At 45.6% G+C, this 25411-nt stretch overlaps 3 protein-coding genes across 3 annotated transcripts; all 3 read right to left on the minus strand.

The window, feature by feature from the left end:
* Positions 1-86: 86 nt before the first annotated feature.
* paplnb (papilin b, proteoglycan-like sulfated glycoprotein) lies at positions 87-4070 on the minus strand. Its single transcript, XM_061092013.1, has 12 exons — positions 4014-4070; positions 3534-3643; positions 3308-3368; positions 3095-3197; positions 2844-2974; positions 2332-2649; positions 2016-2192; positions 1772-1922; positions 1613-1696; positions 950-1106; positions 784-862; positions 87-572 (listed from the first exon to the last, which is right to left on the minus strand). Exons 1-12 carry the CDS (start codon positions 4068-4070, stop codon positions 282-284), a joined length of 1719 nt encoding a protein of 572 aa, XP_060947996.1. The 3' UTR covers positions 87-281.
* Positions 4071-8679: 4609 nt separating this feature from the next.
* Positions 8680-15226, minus strand: xkr5a (XK related 5a). The gene is made up of 7 exons (XM_061091684.1): positions 15040-15226; positions 13864-14047; positions 13425-13609; positions 12847-13059; positions 11861-12030; positions 11595-11706; positions 8680-10801 (listed from the first exon to the last, which is right to left on the minus strand). Exons 1-7 carry the CDS (start codon positions 15170-15172, stop codon positions 9855-9857), a joined length of 1944 nt encoding a protein of 647 aa, XP_060947667.1. The 5' UTR covers positions 15173-15226; the 3' UTR covers positions 8680-9854.
* A 1783-nt stretch (positions 15227-17009) lies between these two features.
* On the minus strand, positions 17010-25411 carry LOC133024605 (PR domain zinc finger protein 1-like). The gene is made up of 7 exons (XM_061091757.1): positions 25385-25411; positions 23664-23930; positions 22263-22382; positions 21008-21260; positions 18324-19285; positions 18090-18218; positions 17010-17813 (listed from the first exon to the last, which is right to left on the minus strand). Exons 1-7 carry the CDS (start codon positions 25409-25411, stop codon positions 17256-17258), a joined length of 2316 nt encoding a protein of 771 aa, XP_060947740.1. The 3' UTR covers positions 17010-17255.

The raw sequence follows: 25411 nt of genomic DNA on the forward strand, positions 1-25411 counted from the left end.
GGAAAACACAAATGAGTGTTACAAACAAAATGCCATTAATAAAATAATAAAATTAATTCAAGCTCAGGAGCTGGGATTGTATCTGTTATAATCTGAGTGTATCTAGATCATTTTTAAATTTATTTCTGATGTTTAAATTAAATGTGGGATGTGGTTGAAGTTTCACAGTACATATTAATGTGTGTCTTAGTAAATATATAGTATATACGTATACAAATTGCATCATAACGAGGACAATCTAGTCATCCTAAACGTGCTGCAGGTATCAGATGTGTACATGGTTATGCCCTGGCTGTAAGTGCAACCATGAGTAAGGCTCTCCTCGGGGCGTACTCTGCTCGAGGTGGAGGGGGGGGCCCCCTCACCACATGCCCACACTCTCTCTGGCACGCCTCCAGGGACACAAAGTTGTTGGCATTACCCTGACAGCTTCCGTACCAGAACTCAGTGCATCTACCGCTGCCTGAGTCATAGTAGAACCGAACCTTCCAGGTGTCACATATGCCCTCATCTCGAGGCAGGGAGCACACCGTCCCAGGGGACGGAGCGGCAGGGGGTGATAGTGAGCGATCCTGAACAAGGTGGAAAGAAATCTTTAAGGAAACTGTAGCTGTTTAAGAATTAACACAAGCAAACTGATAACAGGTAAAGAGACTGTAGATGCTCCGTTCTGCTCAAGTGATTTAGTTTTGTTCTGCAAAATCAGTAAACCAATAAATTTGCATTATTCAACAGCTTTAATAAGTTTATTCAAACAAGTTGAGGAACAGATGTGATTCATACCACAGTTGTCTGGTACTCAGGACATCCAGCTCTTCCAAATCCTTGAGCTTGAGTCACTCCATCCAAACAACAGCCATACCTAAAGAAGATATTTGTATTCTTTATCAGAATTCTTTATTCCATCCATTTATCAATTACATTTTTGTCACATGTTGGTTTTTATTACCTGGTGCGAACACAGTCATCCTGGGTGCAGCCCTGGTTCCTGGGTCCGGTAGCAGAGGTGTGGCCATCAGGACAGCAGCCATAAGAAGACTGAGCACAGTGAGGGCTGACCACGGACGGGTTGAGTTCGTAGGTAGTGATTGTTTGAGATCCAGTAGCTAAAGAACACAAAGACGTGGTAAAACATACTGCTACTGATCAGAACCTGTCCATGGCATGTTTTATATGTTCTTTCTGATCCATCTGGGACATGATTTAGTGGTTTCAGTTATTTTCTATGGTGTCATGGCTTTACTAACTCTTAAAATATGTAGCAACAGTTAAGGTTATTGCTGTATCATGCATTTAATCATCTAAATATGGTCTTCAATAATGAGGTAGTACAGAAACAGTTTGGGCTTTGTGTTTGTGAATAAGAGAAAACAGAGCATTCATTGTCTCAGCAGGTACAATGGTGTGAAGACAGTTTTATTTTTTATTAGCCCAAGGAGGCATTCATTCCAAAATCACCTGTTTTAAAGTGATGACTCATCTTAAATAGGCGGTTGCACATTCACTCTGAAAATTCTTGGCAGATCATACACATACGTTTATACACATGTAGATTAAATGCATGTTCAAACACGTAAAGACAGAGAATGAAGCTTCATCCTTGGCTTCATACCTGAGGGGTCTCCTGATGGAACAAGGGGAACAAATCCTCTCATGGTGCTCTCATGTCTCCTGGGATCCTGCACACTTGGGACCCCTAAAGACAAAACTGCATTAAATAACAACAAACAAACACAAGTAATCAAACTAACACAGTTCGGATGTGACTTACTTTGTGTTCCAGGGCACGACTGCGAGTTGCACGCCTCCACAGAGACAGGCCTGCTCACTGATCCGCACCGGGCTTCGGGGTACGGGTTCAAATCTGTATCCGAACAGGCGACCCTCCTGTCCCTCACACCCCCACCACAGCTTCGAGTGCACTGCAGACACAAGACAAGAGAGGCAGAGGAAGCATGAGGATCTTTAAAAGCTTTTTTCTTTGTGGTAGAAAACACTTTTTTCTCTTTACGTACCAGCCCGTAGTCAGTCACGTGCCAGGTGATGCGAGTGTGGCAGGCAGGTCTGCGGCACGCCTGGGTAGTGGCAGGTCGTGCCAGTCCACTACAGGAGTGATCGCCCAGATGTTCACCGCTTGGTCCCACACAGTTCACCTCCCTTGTCTGCTGGCCTTCCCCACAGGTGACTGAACACTGACCATCATATGCAACAACATATTAGAATCTTGTATCATCATAAATCAAGGGCATCAAGATGACTTATGGGCTTGATTTCAGAATACAAATTTATATTCCTGCCTGTATGATCAACAAAATGTAGAATTGTACAAACCACACTGAAGCTGGAGACACTGTACTCAGCAGAACATGATTGCATGTTGCAGGCCTGCTGACTCTGAGGCCTCTGCAGGCGCTGGGTGATGCAGTGGGTCGCCTCCACCACACGGGGGTTCACCGGGTCCTGAACCCAGCACTCCACGCTGCGACACTGCATGCCTCCGCTGCAGGAGGCCGAGCACTCGCCGTAGACGCCGGTTTTGTAGATGTACGTGAGCGTCTCACTTGGATGAGGAGCGACAGCGACAGGAGCAGCCGAGTGCACAGAATTAATGTCCTCATCCAAGCCCATGAACTCTCCATGGTTCAGTACCTGACAGAAGATGCATGGTTGTGATTGTGTCTGCAGAAAACCAACTCAATGATAAATGAAGTGAATGATCAGAGGAAGAAAACATTCATAGAGGTGACAGTCTTGAGGTTATTGAAATCTAACCAGTTCATCTCGGTACATATTGTGTTTCATGACCTTGACATTCGACCTTTGAATCTCCGTTTTGCTCTCACCCTGCAGGAGCCATCCACACAGATGTCCGTGCGGCCCACGTAACAAGGTGTCCCATCCACCACTGCAGGTCTGTGTCGATAGAAGAAGTTCTCTCCTCTCGGGACACAGTTCAGCTCACATGCATTGGATGCTAGAACATAAAAACATCCATCAGTTATTTTCTGTAAGTAGTTTGTCTGCTCAGAACCAAATGTTAATGTCACATAGATTTAGATAATGTGATTGTACAGTGTAATAACAGGTCTTTAACCTCCATAGTAAGGGACCCATGTGCGGGGTTTGCCCTGGAAGTCCCCTCGGTCGAAGTGGGAGCACTGCTCCTCCCTGAAGTTCCTGGACCCAGCCGGACATGCCTACAATCACACAACATGTTGGATTACTGGTGCATGATACATTTGTGTAGGTTGTTGGTTGATGTCATTTATGAATAAGATAAATGAAAAATGAGTTTTGGGATAAGTACTTGTGTGTTGCAGGTTCGGAAGGATTTGGATGATCCCAGGCAGTTATGTCCTCCGTCTGTTCTGCAAGAGAGAAAGAAAAGAGTTGTTTAAAATATTTGGCTTGATTGGTCAATAAAATCAATGTTGCGTATATATAAAACAAAAAGCTTTGTGTTACTTTCAGCCTATTTCAGATCAGATCATGAGACCATCGTCCCATTCTGACTCTGTAACTCCATGTCCTACCTGGATGTGATGCATGTCCTGGTTCTCATGGTGACTCCTGTGCCGCAGGTGCGGCTGCAGGGCCCGTAGGCTCCAAACTCTCCCCAGTAGTCATGGGTCGGCTGCGCCACCTGAAAAACACACAGTGAAACTCCCACTCGCTTGGCTGCTGGACAACACTGAGCTCTCACACATCATTTCACAGCCAACCGTGAACCACAAGCACATACTAAGAGCATGCTGGAGACACCGAAATAGAAGCTGGAACATTCGGCCACAAACCACCGCCTACACTTTGAATAACATCTTCTGTAAACCCGCTCCCTGACACACAAACAACATCAATACTTTCACTCAAACACTTGGTATTTTTAGGTTGAGATTTCCGGACGTACTGTACTTTGCGTTCTTCGCCATTTCCATTCATACTTAAGCACTGACATGTACCTGCAAATGATATAATATTATTAATACTTTCAGCAGAAGAAATGAAAGACTCACAGTGAAGGCAGGTTCTGCCAGCAGCTGCACGAGACCAAGGATTAACAGCATCTTCATGTTCACCAGGATCCACTGCAGAACTGATGAGATGTATGGCAACTAAATAACTCAACTTTCAGTGCAAGAAATATTATATATGAATCAAGCCTGTGCAATTCCTCCATGCATGTGTATCAGGTCACACTTGATACCAAAGGTGATTTCTTTCTTAATGTTTAAGACATGCATTAAATGTGTTTCACCTCACCTGCATTGTTAAAATCTGCTGATAATAAATCTGACTGAATTATAATCTTTCTTACCGTCTCAAAGTGAATTCCCAACTGGTCGACCAGTCGTCCAGAAGGATGTGCACCTCAGGAGTGAAGGGAACTGAATGACACCCAGTTTTATATCTTCACCTCCACAGCTCACACACGCTTCAGCCCCATAACGTGTCAGGTTTCAACCACAGAAGGGAAACTGGGTTTTTTTTCCCCTTCCAAAAAGGTTTTGACTTCTTTTTTTGAAGATGAATATGAGCTGTTATTTCCTCAGTGGAACCAAATGTCTCAAGCTAAGACCCTCGGGCTGTGAATTTATTTAGTTTTAGAAGTTTTGATTCGACTCTTTATTTTTCAGTCCTAGTGTAAACATTAAAGAAGAAGAAGAGCACACATAATTTAATGGTTTCATACATGAATTTAAACGGTGAAAGCAATAATTTCTCAGAATGTTATCACATAAGAAAACCATTGAAATGTGATCAAGGATGAAAGATTGATTGTTTTTTTTGCTCACATTGCCGTCCACTGATTGTTCCCTTTGCACGTCTCGTAACCACTAAACACAGACCCTGTGCTGGTGGGAGGTAAACATCGCCCCAAGAATGCATTTAGATTTATTTTAAGTGAGAAACCAAAATTGAGCACGGGAAGGGAATATGGAAGATATACCAGCGGGAATCAGTGGAAAGAAACATTCCTTCTGCCAGAAGGCAGACGAGAGCATAATATATACTTTAGTCGTTATGAATGCAGAATGCCCGGGTGGAAATAACTACGTGTGTGTTTGTGAGAGGTGCAGGAAATAAAACTGATGACAGCATAAATGCAAGTAAATGATTTGCTGACACGAAGTTTATACAGTCTCATGATCACCCTGTGTTAAAGACAACTGCACAATCATCTAGTATTAAAGTAATGCAACAAATCACACCTTTGTTAAGCTCATAAACTTTGAGTTTTATTAAACCAATGCCAAAAAGGGGAAGATTTAACTTTATCCAATGAAAAGTTGGATTCTGACCAGTTGTAACATGCTTCAATCTGGTTTATTTAACTGGTTTTAATGTGTTTTTGAACCCAACATATATCTTTTTAATTAATTTTAAACTACTGAAAAAATAAATACAATCAACTTAAAAAACACTAAACTTGAAATATATATCCTGATATATTTATTTATTTTATCATGACTTGACTTAATATCATGAGTAATATTTTTGTTTTTGAGGTGTTTTATTGTATTCAATTCCTGGCCTAAGCACAGTAATACAGACTCGTGCATTTCTACCAGGTTGAGCATGGTTGTCAGACAATTTCAAATTTCACACGTTGATATAATTCCATTAAAAAGTCTCATTCAAATCCATGAAAACTTCTGTGTAACACACCTCCTCCAAAACTCACTCCTTCCAAATGTTCACTCACACACCCCAATCCAAAACCACACCCCATCAATCAGTCTGTCTGCCCCTGTCCCTCAGAGCTGCTGGTTCAGCTCCTCTGTTTGCTTCTCCTCTGCTTCGAAGGCGCTCTTGGTGTTGAACAGGTCGTCCACTGTGTCCGTGATCTCCTGCATTTCCCGGGACAGCTGTGAGTAGCTCTCCTGCAGCTCCTCCTGCTGCTGCCTCAGGTCCACGGCCGAGCGGATCAGCTCGGTGGCCTGCTGGCTGCAGTGGCCACGCAGCTGCTCCACATCCGACATTAGAACCTCCATGTTCTTCATTAGCTGCTCCAGGCGCTCAGCCGTCACCTCGAACCCGGACGTGTCCACAACTTCAACCACAGTGTTGTCCGGGACCTGCTCCTCGGCCTCCGGGTCTGGCTTTGGGTCTGTCTCCATCAATCTTCTGTAGCAGGCCCTCAGACACCTGGTGCTCAAGTCAGACTTCAGCAAAACAGAAATCTGGAATCAGTTTGCTGCAGCCGATGACTGTAGAAGGTTAAAGGGAAAAGAGAATTCAAAGATCTGGAGAAATTAACAAGATGCAGAGCAGCTCTGAGGCCTTTTCTCAGAGAGTAAAGAGTTCAACCTCCTTGCACAGGGAGAAAACGCATCTCTGACTAATCTCTTTCACTTGTGCACCTGTGTGTACATGGGTATCTATATGTGTGTATCTGTGTCCAGGTGCCCTTTCACTGACGTATTGTCCTGTAATCCAGTTAGGGCAGCTCACCCTTCCCAGTCCAGACCATTGCTGGCCGGGGGTGATCGGCAGGCGGGACATCAGATTACGTGAGGCTTCCCTCCTCCCATACCTACTGACGCTGTCTGAGCAGAGAGATTAACCCCGTCCACGAGGAGTCGGATGTGGGTGGCCTTGACTCTCTCTCTTTCTCTCTCTCTCTCTCTGTCTCTCTCTCTCTCTCGCTCTCTCTCTCTCTCTCTCTCTCTCTCTCTCTCTCTCTCTCTCTCTCTCTCTCTCTCTCTCTCTCTCTCTCTCTCTCTGATCTACATGATTTTCAGCTTCCCTTTTCCTCTTCTGCTAATTTTCACCGAGTGTGAAAAGGGAAAGTGAAGCAGGTCTATCTTTATTGTAACATCAAAAATAACCATTTTTTAAACCATTTGTTGCAAATACACATTTATAATACCTTTACTTATACCTTAACCTTGTATTTCTATATTTATGGGTGTGTGAGAGGTCCGTCTGCCCGTCAGAAACATGTTCTGCTATAACAAGTTATATTTGATGGGAAATAACGACTTTCTTAAGATATATGGCCCTGATGTAGCCATTGGAAATGTTTGAAACTTGTGTAAATTTAGATTTTAGTCAAGAATAAATAATAGAAAAGTTAAGTTAAGAAGAAATCATTCCATGATTACATCTTAAAAAATGAAAGGTGTTGCAAATAAACTTTTGTAGGCATGTACTTGTGTTCTTATATATTTGTGTTAAGCCAATGGGAATTAAATGAGGCTCATTTCTAAAATAAAATATTGATGTTCAATAAATAATATGACATAAACAGCCCACATCCTTTTAAAATAAAATCTAGAAGTCATAACACTTCATAAAAGCACTAATATATAATATTCTCTAATATATTTCAGTCACATCTTAATTTGATGTAATCCAAATATTTAAAAACATGTAAAGGAACATGTTAAATATCTGTTAGAGAATGTTAGGAGCATGTTAAAGAGCACTTACCCTTTAAATGTCTGTGAAGATAAGAAGTGTGAACGATGACTTCACCACCCTCCAGTATCTTAACAAAACAGAAGTTGCTCGGAGGAGGCCGGCGTTAAGAGGAAACCGTCCTTTTTCTGAGGAGTAAATACAGAGGTGTAAATATTTACCCATAGCGTGACATCAGAAAGGATGTTTTCATTTGAAACACAGAGAACACAAATAATGAGATTATAGTAAAAATTTAAAGAATGGTTAAAATGAGAGGCTATATTTTTTCAATATGTGCAAAAGTAATATGTAACCCTAACATAAAGCTAAATATCCATTTGTTCACTAAAGCAAAAAGCTGCCTGACTTGTGAATGGCTACAGATATAAAGGAGCAAGTTAGAGGAAAAACTGCAAAAAGCAAGTGAGCTAAATGGAGAATAAATAAAGATAAAATTGCCAAGATCTTCAAAGAAATGAGTAAAGAGCTCTTACATGTTACTTGGTTGTTCTGTGAGTCTCCAGGATGTTTGAACGTGCAGGCTGGAGATAAGATGAGAAGCCTGGATCCTGTCTGGACCACACAGGCTCTGCCCATCTCACGTTCACTCAACGTGACGTCGGTCATGATGTTGCTATTTTAGTCTCATCTGTGAATGCTGATAATCAGATGCTCACGATGGAACATGAGTTGGTGCAACTGACGGTCGCTGCACGGTCGAGGTATCATTGAATAATCTGTGATTTCACTTAAAACCACAAAAGAGAGAGAGACACAAGCAATCATCCAGCATAGTTTATGCGTTTTAATAGTCAAAAGCTCCATATACTAAGAATATTTATATACTTCTGTCTGAAAATCTATTTTTTATTTTACTGAATTATTATTTGAGTTGCTCTTTCTCTACCTGTGTATTCCTTGTGTTATTATTTTAATGTTTCAGTCCTGTTTTTGCTTTCAAGATCTATTTTGCTGTTACTTATTGTGAGTAGCTGAGTTTTTTAGTATTATTTCATATTTGTATTTATTATATTTTTGTTCCATTGTTTTGTTTCAATCATTTTGTCATTATATATTGTATTTAATTTATTATTATATTTAACCCGAATTATATTTAGTTAAATTTTAAATATTTTAAGCCACCCCACATTATTTAATGGTGCCTAACCTGCCACACTGCCCCCTGTATGAATATACTGAATATAGTACATCCTGCAGTGTCTTCTGAGAAAAAACTAATAATAACAAACACTTGAATTCCAGTCATCCCACTACATAGGTTATTTATTGCTTATTTAAAGCCACCAGTGGCCTTTGCACCTCACAGTTCAAAATGTCATGTCGGCAGTCATACGGGGACAAGAAGAAACACCAGCATCATTTCACTGCTCGGTGGATTTCATCCCTTTTTAACAGTAATGAGCACAAATGCTTTTATCCCCTGGAAATAGCGTCCACATAAAAAAAAAGTCACTACAGGTGCCTTATAAGCATATTTTTTACACGTTATCACTCAATAAACGTTTGAATTTAAAGTTAATGCCTGAGACATTTTTACTCCCACCCCAGCCCACAACATAAAGCAAAATCCCCCAAAACAATTCAGCAAATACATGGTCAACATGTAAATGAAGTTAAAACATCAAGACACAGTTCTGTCAGGTACTAGCCCTGCTCAAAACAATGCCAGTCAACACGACTATACAAAAAAAGACTGTATATTTTCTTTTTCGGGGGGAATAACAAGGAATTCACATCAATAGACATATGATACTGAAGATACTTGTGCTTTTAATAAGCCGACAGAACTCTGGCTGACGCTGAGATGGGTAATATTCAAAAGGTCAGATACCCCTCGCCCCCTTTTGATGGAGGAATAACTTCTCTGGTAACTGCTGGTTATTATCTGGGATTAAACAGCAACTTCTGTGTGTAAGGTAAAGACCATCAGCTGCCTGAGATCGTAAAGCAGCTGCATCTTTCTAATGCCGTTGATATAACCCATGGCTTAATAATTACAACCTGGAAGAACCAGTGCTCCTTCTGCTGCACGGTAACACTTTTTGTGAGGCTTTACATTTACTGCTGCTATGGCTGAATGAATAAAACGTTACTTCACGGGATATAGAAGGTGTCTGAGCTCTACACACCTCTCGGGTTGTCTCCTTAATGTTGGAGGAAAACGCTGCCGATGGTCTCACCGCTGTGCGTCCGGCAATTTGGGCAAAGCAATGCTTTTACAAAATAGTTTTACGGTTCACGAGTGCGGGCTAGCTTAGCGTTATCCCAAAAAGTTGTTATTGCATATACCGAGCCCACAGTGTACTAAAGATATAGGCAAACAGAGGTGAAATGTTGCCAGCCTTTTCACTCTACAACACCAGGAAGATGAAAAAGCAGCCTTCCAAAAAAAGCTGATGTGCTCCAGTTGCTGTTCCCTGATTCCTCCCCTAGAAGGTTTCGTCCTCATCCCTCCTGGACATGATCAGCTGCCTCCTCGGACCCGTGAGATGGGGAACACTGGAGGGAGAGTCCAGCACTCCCGAGTCCAGTTTGGGAGTGGAAGTGCAGCGCGGCCCGACCCGGCCCTTGAGCCCGCGCACGTCTCTGTGAAGGGCCGGGTCGCTGGGGATGGAGTTGAGGCGAACGCCATGTTCCACACCTCCCGTGTCCCGGTCCAAGCGGTGGTTACTGCAGCTGCTGGGGGACTGAGGGTCTGCACTGAAGTACAGGGTGGAGCTGGACTCCGTGGGGCAGAAATATGGCTCGGGGCTGTCTCCAAACACAGATTTGCCCTCTGGTGAGCTGCGTTTAAAATCGGAGGAGGGCGACTCCATCGGGCTCTCCATCTCCAGGCTGTCGAACTCTTCCTCGGGTTGTTCGATGGACGAGGGCTCGCTCATGCTCTGGAACTCGTCCTTGCAGTCCGAGAGCGGCGCCAGGCCTTTCCCCTGAGACTCGGAGGTGGAGACGCCCTCGCAGCTGCCCCCTGCTGTGATGGTGATGCCCTCGTTGCTCTTGAACCCCTGGTTGTACTCCTCCAGGTCCAGTATGGTCGCCGCTCCGCCGGCCCCATACGCCCGGTTGATCTTCCCCATGTCTCCTGTCTTGAGGGCGAGTCGGATCAGGAGCCAGTGGTGGTGGTAGCACGGGCAGGAGCTGTCCGGCTGGCTGCCACAGGTTCCCGGGTGCTCCAGCAGAGTACCAGCCACGCCTGAGAGGGAGAAGCTGCCGTGGTTTTGAATGGAGGCAGCTGGCAGGCTTTTGTCCCCGAGAGAGAAGGAGGACTCCCCCTGTTCTATACACGTGCTGCCCATGTGGTTGTGGTTGGTACCCTGGGAGATCTCTGTGGACTTGGGATGGAGGAAGCGGTAGTAGAGGACGAGAGAGGCGGCACCTGGGACAGGAAACGGTTGATGTTACTAATACACTGGGTCAGTTTGGGTTCGGTGCAAACGAAATTCTGTGGTTAAATATATTTTGAATATTTAAAGATCTCAGTACAATTCGAATGTTTTTGCTACTTTTCAAAAGTGTATTTTTATTTATTTCATATATGTGATGGTTTGGCAGTTCAGACTCGGTCTCTGCCGATTTTAAAGGGGACATATTATGCCCATTTCACCACAGTTGATATGGTTCCTTGGGGTCTTAATGAAATGTCTGTAACATTTTTTGGTCAAAATACCACAAGGATCCTTTAAAACAGCAGCCTTTTTACCCTGTCTAAAACAGCCCTCCTCAGATGGTGTTTTCCCATTCGACTCACTCTAGCTTATAGTTTCTGACATAGAGGAACCACAACAAATCGCGGGAGTTTTTGTTTTTTTTTTCAAAAGTTTTTGGGACGGTAGACACGCCAGATACCCAAATTAACGTGTAGAAGCACTACAAAAGTGGAATTTTCATAATATGTCCCCTTTAAGACATTCATGTTTTAAGACATTAAAGATCCCTGTTCATTAACTTTCACGTTCAACTACTTCCAATATGACTATATCCTGCGTATAATGGTAAATATGCATGACATCACCACTTATATTCATGGGGAAGCATTCAAAGGGCAGTCATCACTTGTGAAAGAATAACACAGATGTTTTTTTAACTCTTTGAATCGCCACTGGAAGCACACTAATCACATACTACACAAACTGTTGTGACGCTTGCCTAATTATGAGCGAGTGACTCACCGAGGAGAAAGCTGCACAGCACCGTGGTGGGAAGGGTCACGCTGTCCCACGAGGCTTCGCTGAGGAAGTCGGAGGCGGCCAGCAGCAGAGTGGCGTTCTCCACGAGCATGAACTGAGGGAGGAGAGAAGGTCACAGCATCAATCCTCTGCAGACAGCTTTACGTCACTGTAAGCGAAGGACGCAGAGAGGAGGATGACAATGCACAATATCTGCCTATATGTCTGTGAGTGTGTGTGCGTGTGTGTCATTAAAAGTCATGTCTCACTGTATAAAAGCTGGCCATGCGGTAGCGCGAGGGTCCGTCCTTGACGTTGAGGAAGAGGAAGACGTGGACGAGCCCCATGACGGCGTTGAAGGAGCGCCAGCACCACGGGCCGGTGCAGATGTCGGGCTGCTGTGCGACCAGCCAGAAGGAGGCCGTGAGCCAGTGGAAACCTGGAGGTCAGCGTAAAAATAGAAGAGAAGATGCACGGGAGTACAGGATCCAGATGTACTGTAGCAAGACGATGCAGAGGAGCCACTTAAGAAATTGGAGCTATGCTGAATCACTCAGAGGATAACTAGAATGAAACCACATGTAAATTATATTTTATATTCTATATAAATCCAGGCTCTTGCTCCTTTCTTTGGTATTATAAAATTATATATACTGTACTATTTTTATATACTATATGTCTTACAATAACATTACCATCATATCATCAGTACTATTACCATCATCTTGCCACTGCACCTTATCTACCTATTTATCTTGTGTTTCTGTTTTTATTCTTTCTACCTCAATATTTTTTATTTTATTCTATTGTATTGTATTTTATTGTATTCAAATATACCGGCTGCTATGACGACTTAATTTCCATTCGGGGATGAATAAAGTAATCTATCTATCTATCTATCTATCTATCTATCTATCTATCTATCTATCTATCTATCTATCTATCTATCTATCTATCTATCTATCTACCTACCTACCTACCTACCTACCTACCTACCTACCTACCTACCTACCTACCTACCTACCTACCTACCTACCTACCTTCCTACCTACCTACCTACCTACCTACCTACCTACCTACCTACCTACCTACCTACCTACCTACCTACCTTCCTACCTACCTATCTATCTATCTATCTATCTATCTAACTATTATCTATCTATCTACCTATCTATCTATCTATCTATTTAATTGCACCATCTCTCCTCCTTTTAATTGGTGTCAGACCTTGGTGTCACCGGGGCTTGATGCTCACCTGCCACTCCACAGACCCACCAGTTAAAGACCCTGGCAAAGCACATGAGGCAAGTCACCCTGGCACCCAGCATGCCTGCCCTCCACACCAGCTGGCACAGCATGGCCGCCGGAGGCATGGCCAGGTGGCCCGGCCGGATCAGACAGCAGGCTCTGCTGAACAGCACCAGGGCCCAGGAAATGGACAGCACGCACAGTCCACAGCAGTAACCCACTGGAGGGGAAAGACAGAAGGAGACAATAAGGGGTCAAAAGTAGGGCTGGGCAAGTTAACTCGTTTTAATCGAGTTAACTCAAGTGATGAGTTAACTCGATTGTTTATCCGCCAATTATTTTCCTGTTCTGCAGCAGTCAGCAACAGACTTTCACAAAATAAAAGCCTGACTTTCACAATAAAACAATAAATAATCAAACCTGAGTTAATGCGAGATAACATAATTAATCGAGTTAACTCATCACTTGAGTTAACTCGATTAAAACGAGTTAACTTGCCCAGCCCTAGTCAAAAGACATTATTCCCTATTGAGACATCAAACAGAACAATTGTCCCAAACACCAATAAAGCACGGGAGAGTTTACCTGGTGAAGTGAAGCCCACATCGGTGGACACCACGACGTACGCCTGCAGCAGGGTCTGAGGCAGCGTGAGGACGAACGCCTCCAGCAGCCACAGGGCAGCCACGTCCGCCTGGTGCATGACGGAAGCTCCCAGATCAGCCACTGAGCCCTGCGTGTGCAACACACACCTCATGCAGTCCCATAACCTGCCAGAGGAGGGGGCCAGAGACAGGAGCAGATAGTGATGGCTAACCTCCTGGTGAAGGTTTCAATGACAGACTGAAGCCAGGAATATTTACTGTGATGGGAATTATGTGCGACGTCAGCAAATGTTCTTGTGGCAGAGGGCACCGAACAACCGTTTCCAGCTGAGGTGCCTTGCATTGAATCAACACAACACATATTCTGAACAGGGTTAATGGTGTTGTATTGTATTGTTGTGTTTTCCTGAAGATCTCACCTCTTGAAGATTCCCAAGTGCAGAATGTGTATGACGGAGAGGTGGCACCGCCTGTCATCTCCATCGTCGTAGTACCACTTCATACTGAGCAGCTGCACGGCCGTACCCGGCAGGAAGAGGCCGAGTGTGAGGCCCGCCCACTGGGTCTCCTCATTCCAAAGGTAAAACCCTATACAGTAGATCACTAACACACACACACACACACACACAAACACAGACACACACACATGGAAACAGATACAGACATGCAGATGCAATTTTTATGGCTTGTGTGACACGTTTGTCTTCTGTAAATAATAAATAAGGACACATGCAGTCTGGTTTATCATGTAGTTTTACACACATTGATCTAGTAAATCGTTGTTTAATTTAAGAGGAAGCTGTTCTAATGAGATGATGCATCCAACCTGTCAAGGACCACAGCGTTTTTGGCGTTTTAGCTAACAAGTAGTATTTCTGGGACAACGTGGAGTCCCTGCAGCATTTAGTACTTGTTTTATCAGTCAGGAATATTAAATATTTATATAGACAAAGTCAAAGTCAAAGTCAGACATTGTGCAGTCACCTTGCTCCTCTTGTGTCCTGCCCCATTGATCTGCTTAGTCAGGGATTCATCACCTTGTGTGCTGCAAGGTGCTGTAACGCACACTCCAGATGTGCATTCACTGGTTTACTGGAACAGCGTTAATATTCATAAGACTAATAAACAATTTAATGGTCTTGTAGCTGCAAGAGGAATCTAAAAGTTGAGCATTGTACCTGAAGGTAGCAAGGTCAGGCCTTGAATGGTTAATAATTAATGAAGATTAATGGTCGGAATTGAATTAATTTCCAATTGTGTGACCCTGAGGGATGACCCCTGGAGATCCTGTGGCCACAACATCTCTGCCAACGTGCATATATGTATATTGTTAAGCATTTAAAAAAGCTTTATGTGTCCAGTAGATTAATGCTTTGCTCCAGGATCACAATAGACCAGTGTTCCCAGGCTGCTGGATCAGCTCCAGCACGAAGCATCATGGCTGAGCTGCAACATGCATTGTTCGATTCATCCCGGCGACAATCAGACACCATGCGAACAAAAACACAGCGTTTTCAGAGAGAGAGAGAGAGAGAGAGAGAGAGCACGGTGCCCAGGGGGTAGGGGTAGGGGGGGGGAAATCTATGCCCACTTACGAGCGCTGCGTTCGGCCACGATCACCAGCCCGGACACGCCGAGCAGCACCGCCTGGCACCACGCAACCCAGCAGCCGCTCCTCCGGGCCGAGGCCGGCATCCTGCGGGCCAGCGACCCGACCGCATGCATCATGATCCGGACCCGCGGGAGGGAGAGGCCGCCGCCGCTGACATGATCCCGGGCTTCTCCCCCTCTCAGCCCGGACTCACCCTCCGTCTCCTCCCGCTGCCTGCCCTCCGTCCAGCACGCGTGACGTCAGCGCGGCGTGTTAAAGGGGCATCGCTTCCGTGACGAGAGGCTCACCTGGAGCGAAATGATCATCATAATGATATTCATAATAAGGTTATTATACTATTCATAGTAATAATAATAATAATAACTACACCTGGACATCACTCATAGTTTATTATAAAAAATACAATAATAAATGATAACAACAACAACATTAGTAATAACAATGATAATAATCAATAATAATTCAAAAAAATACTAAATTAGGCTCACAATTCAGTCCTATAAATATTCAAGATCCATTGATTGATAATTTATTATAAAAAACAACAACAACATTAGTAATAACAACAATGATAATAATAATAATAATAATAATAATAATAATAATAATAATAATAATAATAATAATAATAATAATAATAATAATAATAATAATAATAATAATAATAATGACTCCACCTGGACATCAACTCATAGTTTATTATAAAAAATACAATCATAAATGATAACAACAACATTAGTAATAACAACAATGATAATAATAATAATAATAATAATGACTCCACCTGGACATCAACTCACTGTTTATTATAAGAAACACAATAATAAATAATAACAACAACATTAGTAATAACAATGATAATAATCAATAATAATTCAAAAAAAAAATTCTAAATTAGGCTCACAATTCAGTCCTATAAATATTCAAGATCCATTGATTGATAATATTTTAAAAAGCCCAGTCTCGCAATATTAAAGAAAGTGAAAATGATTGGATCTGCCTGTTTACCCGGATCTTAAATTTGAATTTGTCCTTCCTGACCCATGCTGCATCCTAACACTAAGTTTCGTGTAAATCCGTTGAGTTGTTCTGGTAAAATCTTGCTCACAAACAAACAAACAGTAAAATACATAAACTCATTGGCAGAGGTAATGATGGAGGTGATGCTGGATACTACTTCCTCCTGAAGAGAGGTCAGAGGTCAGGGTATTTTTCTTGATATCCTTTGGGACATTATCTTCCGTTGTTTTCCTTCTTGTAAGGAAGTGAAAGAGTCACGTCCAGAGCAGCTGATGGTCACTGACCCGACCTGGAGATTCATGTTCTGCATGTTACACAGAGACCCAACAGCGATGATACAGTGCAACACAAAGTCAGTCTAATTCAGTTAGTTTTTGTATATTATCAAGTCATTGTCAAATTCATTCCTTTACGGTTTGTGCTCTCATTCTGAGAAGAGCTAATGGGAAGTCTTCTAACATCTGTGCTTCTATAACTCAGAATAAACCGTGGAGTCATGCGTCGTTGTTCTATTTTCAGTCATCTGATTAATACTGAAACTAAATACAGAATAAGTGTGAGAAAGTTCGCAGCTTGATCTTATTGACAGTGAATGTAACTGTGTCATGCAGGTTGTTGAGTGGGTTTTTTTCCAGGGTGAAGGGTCTGACACTGGCGTGGAGTATTCCAAAGCTCATAACAGGATGTTTACCTACGTCACCAGCACTTACACAAAGGAGAGCACATATACCCTACACACAAACATCTCAGGTTTCACCTCGTCAATGCTGCATAGTCATGCCTCTCCTGTAATTGTGGCTTTAATTGGTAGACGTATATAGGCGCACATACGCAAACGGAAACACTCACACAATGAAACCACAAATTAAAAACAAGTTTTCTTTATGTATGATCATGTGTTATACAAAAAACAAATTACAGAAAGTGGCACAAATCTGTCTTTTTATACATCTTAGATTCATAGTAGTAACAGAATAAATTAGGGAAGGAGTGTACATTAAATCTATAAAGTCACAGGGTAAAAGGCCATAAAGTTTTGATTCTTCACGTGCTACAGTTTCTGTAGAGTATCGGCCTGGGACTCCATGATTGAGATAAGGCTTTACTTCAAATAGGGCAGTAACAGACAGCTGCTGAGTTGACCTGTAAGGATTATATGGCTGGATTAGCAAGGCAGTCTCAGGGCTCTGATATGCAGCTTGACTCCAGCTTGATGCTGGATGGATGCAGAGGTAAATGGTTCCCATGATGCATCTGCACTCCAGAAAACTCCTCCGCTGATTGGCAGAGGCTCAGCTCAGTCTCCCCTCTCACGTCCCCCTGGTGGCCCGAGGTGCAAGTCTTCATCTTCTGTATTAGATCAATAACATTCCCCTTGTCCATCTTGGCCTCTGTGGCCATGGCCTCCAGCTGGTCCGCCGCCTCGCTCAGGTCGAACCTCTGGATCTCGGCGTTGACGCGGTGCAGCTCCTCCGGCGAGTGTCTGTGGGAGGCCAAGGGAGAGAGGGAGCAGAAACCCTGCAGGTGCACCTGGAGGCTGCAGTAGTGGAGATAGGCGCAGGGGCAGTGGGGACAGCGGTGGGGTCGCTCCCCGGTGTGAAGGCGTTTGTGGAGCTTGAGGTGGACGTACTGAGTGAAGCGGGCCGGGCAGAGTTTGCACTGGTAAGGCCTCTCACCCGAGTGCAGCCGTTGGTGGGTCTTCAAGTTACTCGTGCTACTGAATCTTTTATGGCACACCTATAAGGAAAAATAAAAAGAAGAAGATGAATTTTCAAAAATCTTTTCGATTATCTTGTCTTAGTCAAAGTTACTGCTTCTTGTCTTGATAACTTATTTTTACACTTCAATCCTTGAATGTTAATCAGAGATGCTTCAGATATTTGTACAGAGCCAGGCCTGTTGTTTCTCCCTGTTTCTGCTTAGCGAAGATAACTAAATAACTACATCAACCACTCATCTAGAAAGCAAACAAGCATGTGTCGCACAACGTGTCTTTAACAATCGTAACCACACCTTGCATTCATGTGGTTTCTCCCCTGTGTGAACCAGGTAGTGTTTCTGCAGGTGGGCCAGCTGAGTGAAAGTCTTGTTGCAGGTCTGACACCCGAAGGGACGCTCCCCGCTGTGAACTCGCAGATGAACCTGAAGACACAACGTCAGAGGTGAGTATTCACGTATTTATTGTGTTAACGAGAGAAACTCAGGTGTTTTTACAAGACGACTTTAACATAACGAGGAGAAACAAACCTTGAGGTTGGACAGCTGCCCAAAGATCTTTCCGCAAACGTTGCACTCATACCGGATCTTCCCGTTCTGCCTGGTGAGAGGGTACGACAGAGTCTTGTAGCCGATGATCTGCCCTCCTCGTCTGGTCTTCCGGAGGTCGATCGGGACCTCTGCGTTGCCCTGAGAAGCCGAGGTGGGTCTGGAAGGGAGGCAGTCTGAGGAGGCCGCCATGCCCACCAGCGGTGAGCATCCTCCGGGTGCAAGGGAGGGCAATGCTCCGCGGAGAGAGGTGACCATGGATGAGGCCCCGGATGTGGTGGGCACAGTGAGGTCGTCTGAGGGGGTCCTGAGGTAGCTGGATGTAAGGTCCTTGTTGTTGTTGTGTTCACTGGTCTGTGAAAGAATGAGGTCTCGTTTGGCGGATTGTGCAAGTGACAAGTCTTTGTGTCTGTTGGCTAGAGGACGCAGGAGGTGTGCATAGCTGTCGAAAGGTAGTAGATGAGATGAGAGCGTTGCGTGTGGTTTCAGTCGATCACTGCAGAAAGAGTACGGATGAGGTAGAATGCCGTTCGGGCCGAGGGAATAGTGAGGCAGATAATAGGGAGCGTGCCTCAGAGCGGGGTCCGGCACGGTGGGCTCGTGGTAAGGTTTGGCTGCAGCGTGGCCTTGACTGTGCTGAAAGCTCAAGTGCACCATGGAGGGGACAGGGCGACTCAGAGCTGGACGTTTGGCAGCGGCCGGGCTGCAGGTCGGCAGGGGCGGCAGAGGCGCGTATCGGTGCCCGTGGATGGATTCTGAGGTGGTCGGGATTGGGTAGACAACTCGAGGACACAAGGGAAAAACTGCCGAGCGGTTTGGCGGAGACAGAGCACTCTCCAGACGTCTGGGACAGGAAGTCAGGGACCTGGAGGGCTCGTCTCGGAGGATTTCCGAAACGCTGTGTCCTCGTTTCGCCGTCGTCTTCTCCTGCGCCCGTCTCTGTTCTGTGAGACAAACAAACAATGCGGGATTGAAGTTAGACACGGGTGACATCTTGTTTTTAGATCAGACACAACAGTATCGTCATTCAACCGAGGGACACATTTGTCCGTGACACTAACGTCATCGTGCGGACGTGCCACTTTTGAAGTCACCCGGAGTTTTTTTATCTTTCAAAAGGTCCCTTATGTAGTCCGACCAGTTTCTTTATACTATAAAGATGAGAAGATAAACATGTGTGTTTCTTATCAGGTGTGTGTCAGTGTCTGTCTACCAGACATCTCCCAAGCAGCTATGAAACTGGACCCCGGAGTGGGAACAATGGGTGTTTGATCGGGCTGCAGATAGCACGGAGGGCAGTCGGTTATAAGAGTATATTCTATCTCAAGTGGGGGAAAGATGTAGGATGAGAAGCAACGTCTCGTGTTCCAGCCCCAACACATCAACTAAACTAAAAGTACGATTTTTTTTCCTCTTAATTGTAAGCACAGGTCACATTTTTACAACCTGAGGATCCAACTCTAAAGTTTCAAACGTGCAGAACTTTCCACTTTATACCCAGGAAGTCCCGCGGAGAGATTTACGGAGAGAATGGAGCAGACAAAAGGACGCGAGCTGACAAGCTGACATGTACATTTCCCCTCCTCATGGACGGAATTAACAGCAGCCCATTCAAACACACAGAGCGGCTCCCTTATCTCTCCCGTGTGCTCCCCTGCCTTACCCTCCCCCCCACCCACCCACCCTCTCCTGAGAGGCCGGCTCTCGGCAAACAAACAGCACAAACTCGGTGAGATATCAATCTGTCAGCGGGTTGCCTTGTCAGGAAGTTCAAGTAGTCACTGGAGCGCTTCCGACCTCTCTTCCTCCTTAAGAGCCAAATAAATAAGGGGTCTTGTGCCAGTATGCTGTCAGCACCTCAGGCAGCCTCTTGTGAGTGTGTGTGTGTGTGTGAGTGTGTATTTTTGCGTCGTGTGGCCTCTCTGCTAACTCCTGCACTTTTTTTGTGAATGAAAGCCAAATGCTTTTTTTTTTTTGTGAATGGGCCGGCAGCTGTGTTTCCATGCGGCGTCAAAGAAAAAGAGAAACTGAAACATTGTCCTGAAATTGATCTCATCTTACTCAGGTACTGAGGCTCCACCTGGAGACAGGTCCTCTCTGTTTTCGAGACCCTACTCTTCTCCTTTGTGTCCGGCTTCAACAAAAGGGGCCGTGGGTGGGACTTGAATAACTTTTTAAACCCCCCCACACAAAGAGAGTGTCAGTCGGCCGGCGCTTTGATCGGGTGCCTCACTCCACGGTGACAATACGCGCCAGATATGACTCAAAGCGTGGGCACGGGGATGGTTTCTGTGAGACTGACACCTTCCCTGATACTACCGCTGCATTGTTAGATCCCGGGGTTGCCTCAGCACAGGGGGGGTCTGGACCAGCTCTTGATTTAAGGGGTCAGGGTAAGTTGGCAGCGAGGAGACCCAGCTAGCTTCTTCTGGCTCCTATCCTGCTCCCACTGATAAAGCACCAGAGTAAAACCAGCTCTCCTCTTATAGGTGAACGTCTAGAAGTTAGCAAACGAGCCATGGAAAAGTCGGCCTCTGTTCTTGCAGAAGAAGCTGTGACAAGGGAGCCGATGGGCGGGGACGGGACGTATCAGTTGCATTTCTTCAAAGCCTCCTCTTGCGAGTTTTTCCCAGGATTACCAACCCTAGCTTTTGAAGTAGACTCACCATTGTTGTCCATGGGCAGCTGGCCCAGGGGAGGGTAGTTGCAGCGCTGGGCAAACTCCGGGCAGTACCACACCAGCAGCTCCTGGCCCTGCTGAAGAGGTTTGATGGTGTAGAAGTAGATGTCCAAACCGCTCTGGCACGCCACCAGGTTCTGCTCCTGTGCGCTGCAGGCCGGGTTGACGTAGCGCATCCAGTTGCTGCGCTCCTCGTTCAGGCCGTCCAGGATGTGGTGCAAGCGCCCCTCCGAGAACACCTGCGGAGCGAGGGAACAGAGATAACGAGGTGAGAGATGATTCAGTCGACAACGAGGAATCGGCGGTGTGGCGTGCATTGAGTAAACCATGATGTCACGGGTTTCCTGAGACCTTGATGGGAAGCCCTGTGTCTCCTTTCAGCCGAAACAGGTGTTGTCTGACTTTGTGGTACACAAGTCATTCAGAGTTCTGAAAGCAGCGGTAAATACGAGTTTCGCTGTATGACTGGATGGCAGTAATGTCTTCACTATCTCGCCCACTAGCGATTACTGCATCTGGGTGATTGCTGACCTTTTAAAAAGTCAATTTATAGTGTCCCCTCCCCCCCTCCTTCTTATGTCTTTAAAACTACTCCTCATACTTTCTAATCTTTGAAGCTGTGCCGTCGCCTGAGTCATGCCTGACTTCCTTACCAGATTGTCTGTGTTATGGCTGATTGGTCGGGGGGGGGGGGTTGCACGATGTCTAGTCTGCTGACTCTGAACTGTAGAATTACACAGACGCCTGTGTGTAATGGAAGGCGTCCTGATGCTGCCGATTTGTAACAACACACTTCTCAGGCTCGAAGCCACTTCCTTGCTTAGTCAGTGTGAGAGTTTTGCGAGTCTGGCGGAGTGAGGACATGTGTGCACGCCGTGTTTACTGGCAGCGCCACCGCTGCCGAGTGAAGCGCAGACGGAGGAGAAGCGCTGCGTCACTGAAACCAAACAGCTGTGCGCGTGTGTGTGCGTGTGACCTCAGGCAGCCATGCACACAGCCGGCTAACCAAGTTCCTTGCATGCACTTGTAGGGACCCATTTGATTTGAGTGACATTTGACGACACACGAGCATCTCCATCCCTTCGCAGGTTAGTCAGACATTGACCACAGCGGCTCAACTAGAGCCACACCACAGCCACAGCAGCTCCTCCAGACGGAGATACAGGATGTGAACAGTTTTTGAAACACGAACCGAAGAACTTCACATGCAATCCGGAGACTCTCGTGCACAAGTCACTCACCCTCCAGAAGTACTTCCTGTCGGCGCCCGTCAGCAGTATGTCGCTGGTGTAGCTCTCCCCCACCAAGGGGCCGAAACGCGTCCCCTTAGGAATCAGCTCCTTGCCGCTCACCCCGAGCACCTGCTGGACAAAAAAGGACACGGAGTCGTCAATACCACAGAGCAGGTCACAAATTGGAGGGCCTGAGTTGAGAAACTAAATTAGAGGGATGAGATTCTCGGGGATAAACTCCTCCTCATCCGATCCTCTATCCACAAGCCTGTTGCCCCTGGGGAATTACCCCCTGAGGAACTAAGCAATCAAGCAATTAGCTCTTATTATTGAATAGTGACCATCATGACACTACTTCCACGGAGACGTTTGCCGGGGTGTGACAGAACGTGTCCCTTCGTTCACACGCTGAATATTTCATAAGCCAATCACCCGAGTTATCTTTGGTTTCTCTACCGTATTAAAATTTCACCAGTACTCCTGCTCTGCTACCTTCAGGTGTGAAACTCTCCCCCCCCCCCGCCCCCGGTCTCAGGCCTCCAGGGTGGGGAAGAGGGGATAAGGTGTCACGGGCACACCCCCCACCAGTGGACTGCACCTTGAGCTCTGTGCTCCAATCCCCCTCAAGCAATTGGGAAAGCATTCTCTCTTTCATCTGTCTTTCGTCACAATGCTGCCGCAGTGTGTGTGGAGCAGGATCAACTGTTACGTGCTGACTTTATCTCCAGTTTACGCCGCTTGTCTGACGGCTCCATTGGAGGTGCCCCGGTGTCGGAGGTTACAGTAGCGTATCCTGTTCTTTGAGAGGTCAAGTGGTAGCACAGGTATTCCGCCGCAGACGCCCGGGCTGACTTCCGTGTGTCGTCCACGGAGACTCGGCCCTAATTACACATAGGGAGACTGTTTCCTCTCAGTGTTCTTATCCGTCGTCAATCCAGTTAAACATAAACCGTCCTCCACTGTAACGGCCACGCACTTAATGTGGGAGAGCGTTTCCAGCACCTGAGCTGTGCTTTATGGTGTAATTGTGTGCCGGGGACAAAAGGGGCTGAGAATTTAAAAGGTAGCTACTAATCATACAGGCACCTCAGGCATCGTGCTGGAGGGGCTTTGTCTCCCCGTCTTCGCCTCAACATATACATAACAGAGAGGAAAGGCTGAAATTAGACAACAACATGTCAAGTACTTCCTGCCGGAGGATGGATGAGAGCATGGAAGGAAGCCGGAGTGACGCAAGGAGTCGGCAATAACAAAACATAAAGCAGCTAAAGTGCATACTTACACATCGCCCGGACATACAAGGAATTGGTTTGATCGTTTTTTTCTCCCGTGGCTTAAAACAAAAACCCCCTCCTCCTCAATTTGAATCACTACAACCGCACTGATAGAGGCGTCTGCTGTGCTGCATACCTCTGCTGAGTTGTGGCCGCGCTTCAGGGCCAGGTTCCTGGGGAGGGATCGCTCGGCTCGCGTCCTGCCGTGGTCGGAGGACGCTTGCTCCAGAGGCTGGTCCTTCACCATGTAAGTGCACTTCTCCTCAAAGTCCGCCTCGCTCCAGGAGGTCATGTCCACATCCTGTGTCTCTGGCATCGCGGTGGCGGAGACCCCGGCGCTTTGCAGTGACCTTTCTGGGGTCAACATGGCTGTGGTGCACTGAGCGGAGGAGGAGGAGGAGGCCTAGAGGAAAGATTCACACGTTAAAGATGACATTAAATAAGTCTCCGTTATCCCATATGTCTGGAAAAACACATGATTCCGGCCTCAAGAAAGACCGACCCATTCCTGATACCTTTTGCTTTTATGTCTCAATTCAAGGGACAAACACACAGACAATACAAACAACAGACGAAGGGAAGTGGAGTTCTGAATGGAGCTAAAATTAGATGGCGGAGAGTGAGGTGTGACACAGAGGAGGAAGAGGCCAGTCTGAGATGTTGAGGAGGAGAATTGGCGCAGAATGTAACTTTCCCATCAATCGCTCCGAGCAGACAAACAAACTTCAAAGTGGGACCTTCGTGCTCGCTGCCCCCTTGCCCCCCCTCGGCCGTCCCACACATCCTGTGACCGTCCACATCACAACCCCTGGGCTACGAGGGAGGTTCCTGTGCATGTCAGGCCCCCCCGGAGCAGGACCACTTTCACAAGGAAACCAGCACTGCCGGTGAATCGACCAGACTTCCTCTGACTGACTGTGACTTGGTCCGCAGCCAGGTCCAAAGTGTTGTTCTCTCTCTCTCTCTCTCTCTCTCTCTCTCTCTCTCTCTCTCTCTCTCTCTCTCTCTCTCTGTCTTCACGCCTGTTGCTTATTGACTCACCCCTCCTCAGGAAGACTGATGTCGTTCTTGTAACTCGCTCTTGATAAAATCAGTGGCCCGCGGCTGATAGAACGACGCGATGACAAAGTGAAGCGAGAAAAGAGAGGAAGATAGATGGCGTGTGATTAAAAGACAATGCTCAGAAATGGCTCTTTTTTGGAGAACGTCTTCCTTTAGAAGCCTCATCAGTTTGCCTCTGAGATAGTGGAAGATAAGTCCTGTGTATGGTAATATCTGTCAAGCACACACGTTGACTGACATTACCTCATGGAAATTGACCAAAGAACTCGACAACTGAAGTCCAGCACAATTTGGTGAAACTCTCACCCCAGTTTAGAATTCTTTTGGAATTTGAGTAAATCAAAAAAACATCTATAAGTCACACGGTAATGCAGTATTATTATATCTATACGGAAAGAGGTGTCTCATGTGCTAAAGCAGCTTCTTGTGAAAGTGCAGAGAGATGAGATTCATGGACGACGTGGTTTCTCCTTAATTTTACACCACAGCTGACAAGCAGTGACTTTCACAAGTGTGACAACTCACTCCGAAACTACTGAACCGGTGACACAGCAAGAAATATGTTCTGAAAATCAAGACATGACTCAAACGGCTGCACAGCTGCGGGTGAGAGGGCAACATGTCACAGGTTGACTCCAGAAATCACTCGGTTTGACTTTTACATTTCACCAGGACAGATTAAGAAAAGCTCGAGTGATTGAAGATAAATGAAAGAATCCATAGAATCTAGAATAATAAAAAACAATCTCTGGCCCGAGTGAGCGAGATGAATTTAGAAAGAAGTTGCACACTTACTGTGAAGCCTTGAGAGGAGCCACACAT

The sequence above is a fragment of the Limanda limanda genome, chromosome 18 (genome assembly GCF_963576545.1).
Source record: "Limanda limanda chromosome 18, fLimLim1.1, whole genome shotgun sequence".
Taxonomy (NCBI): Eukaryota; Metazoa; Chordata; class Actinopteri; order Pleuronectiformes; family Pleuronectidae; genus Limanda; species Limanda limanda.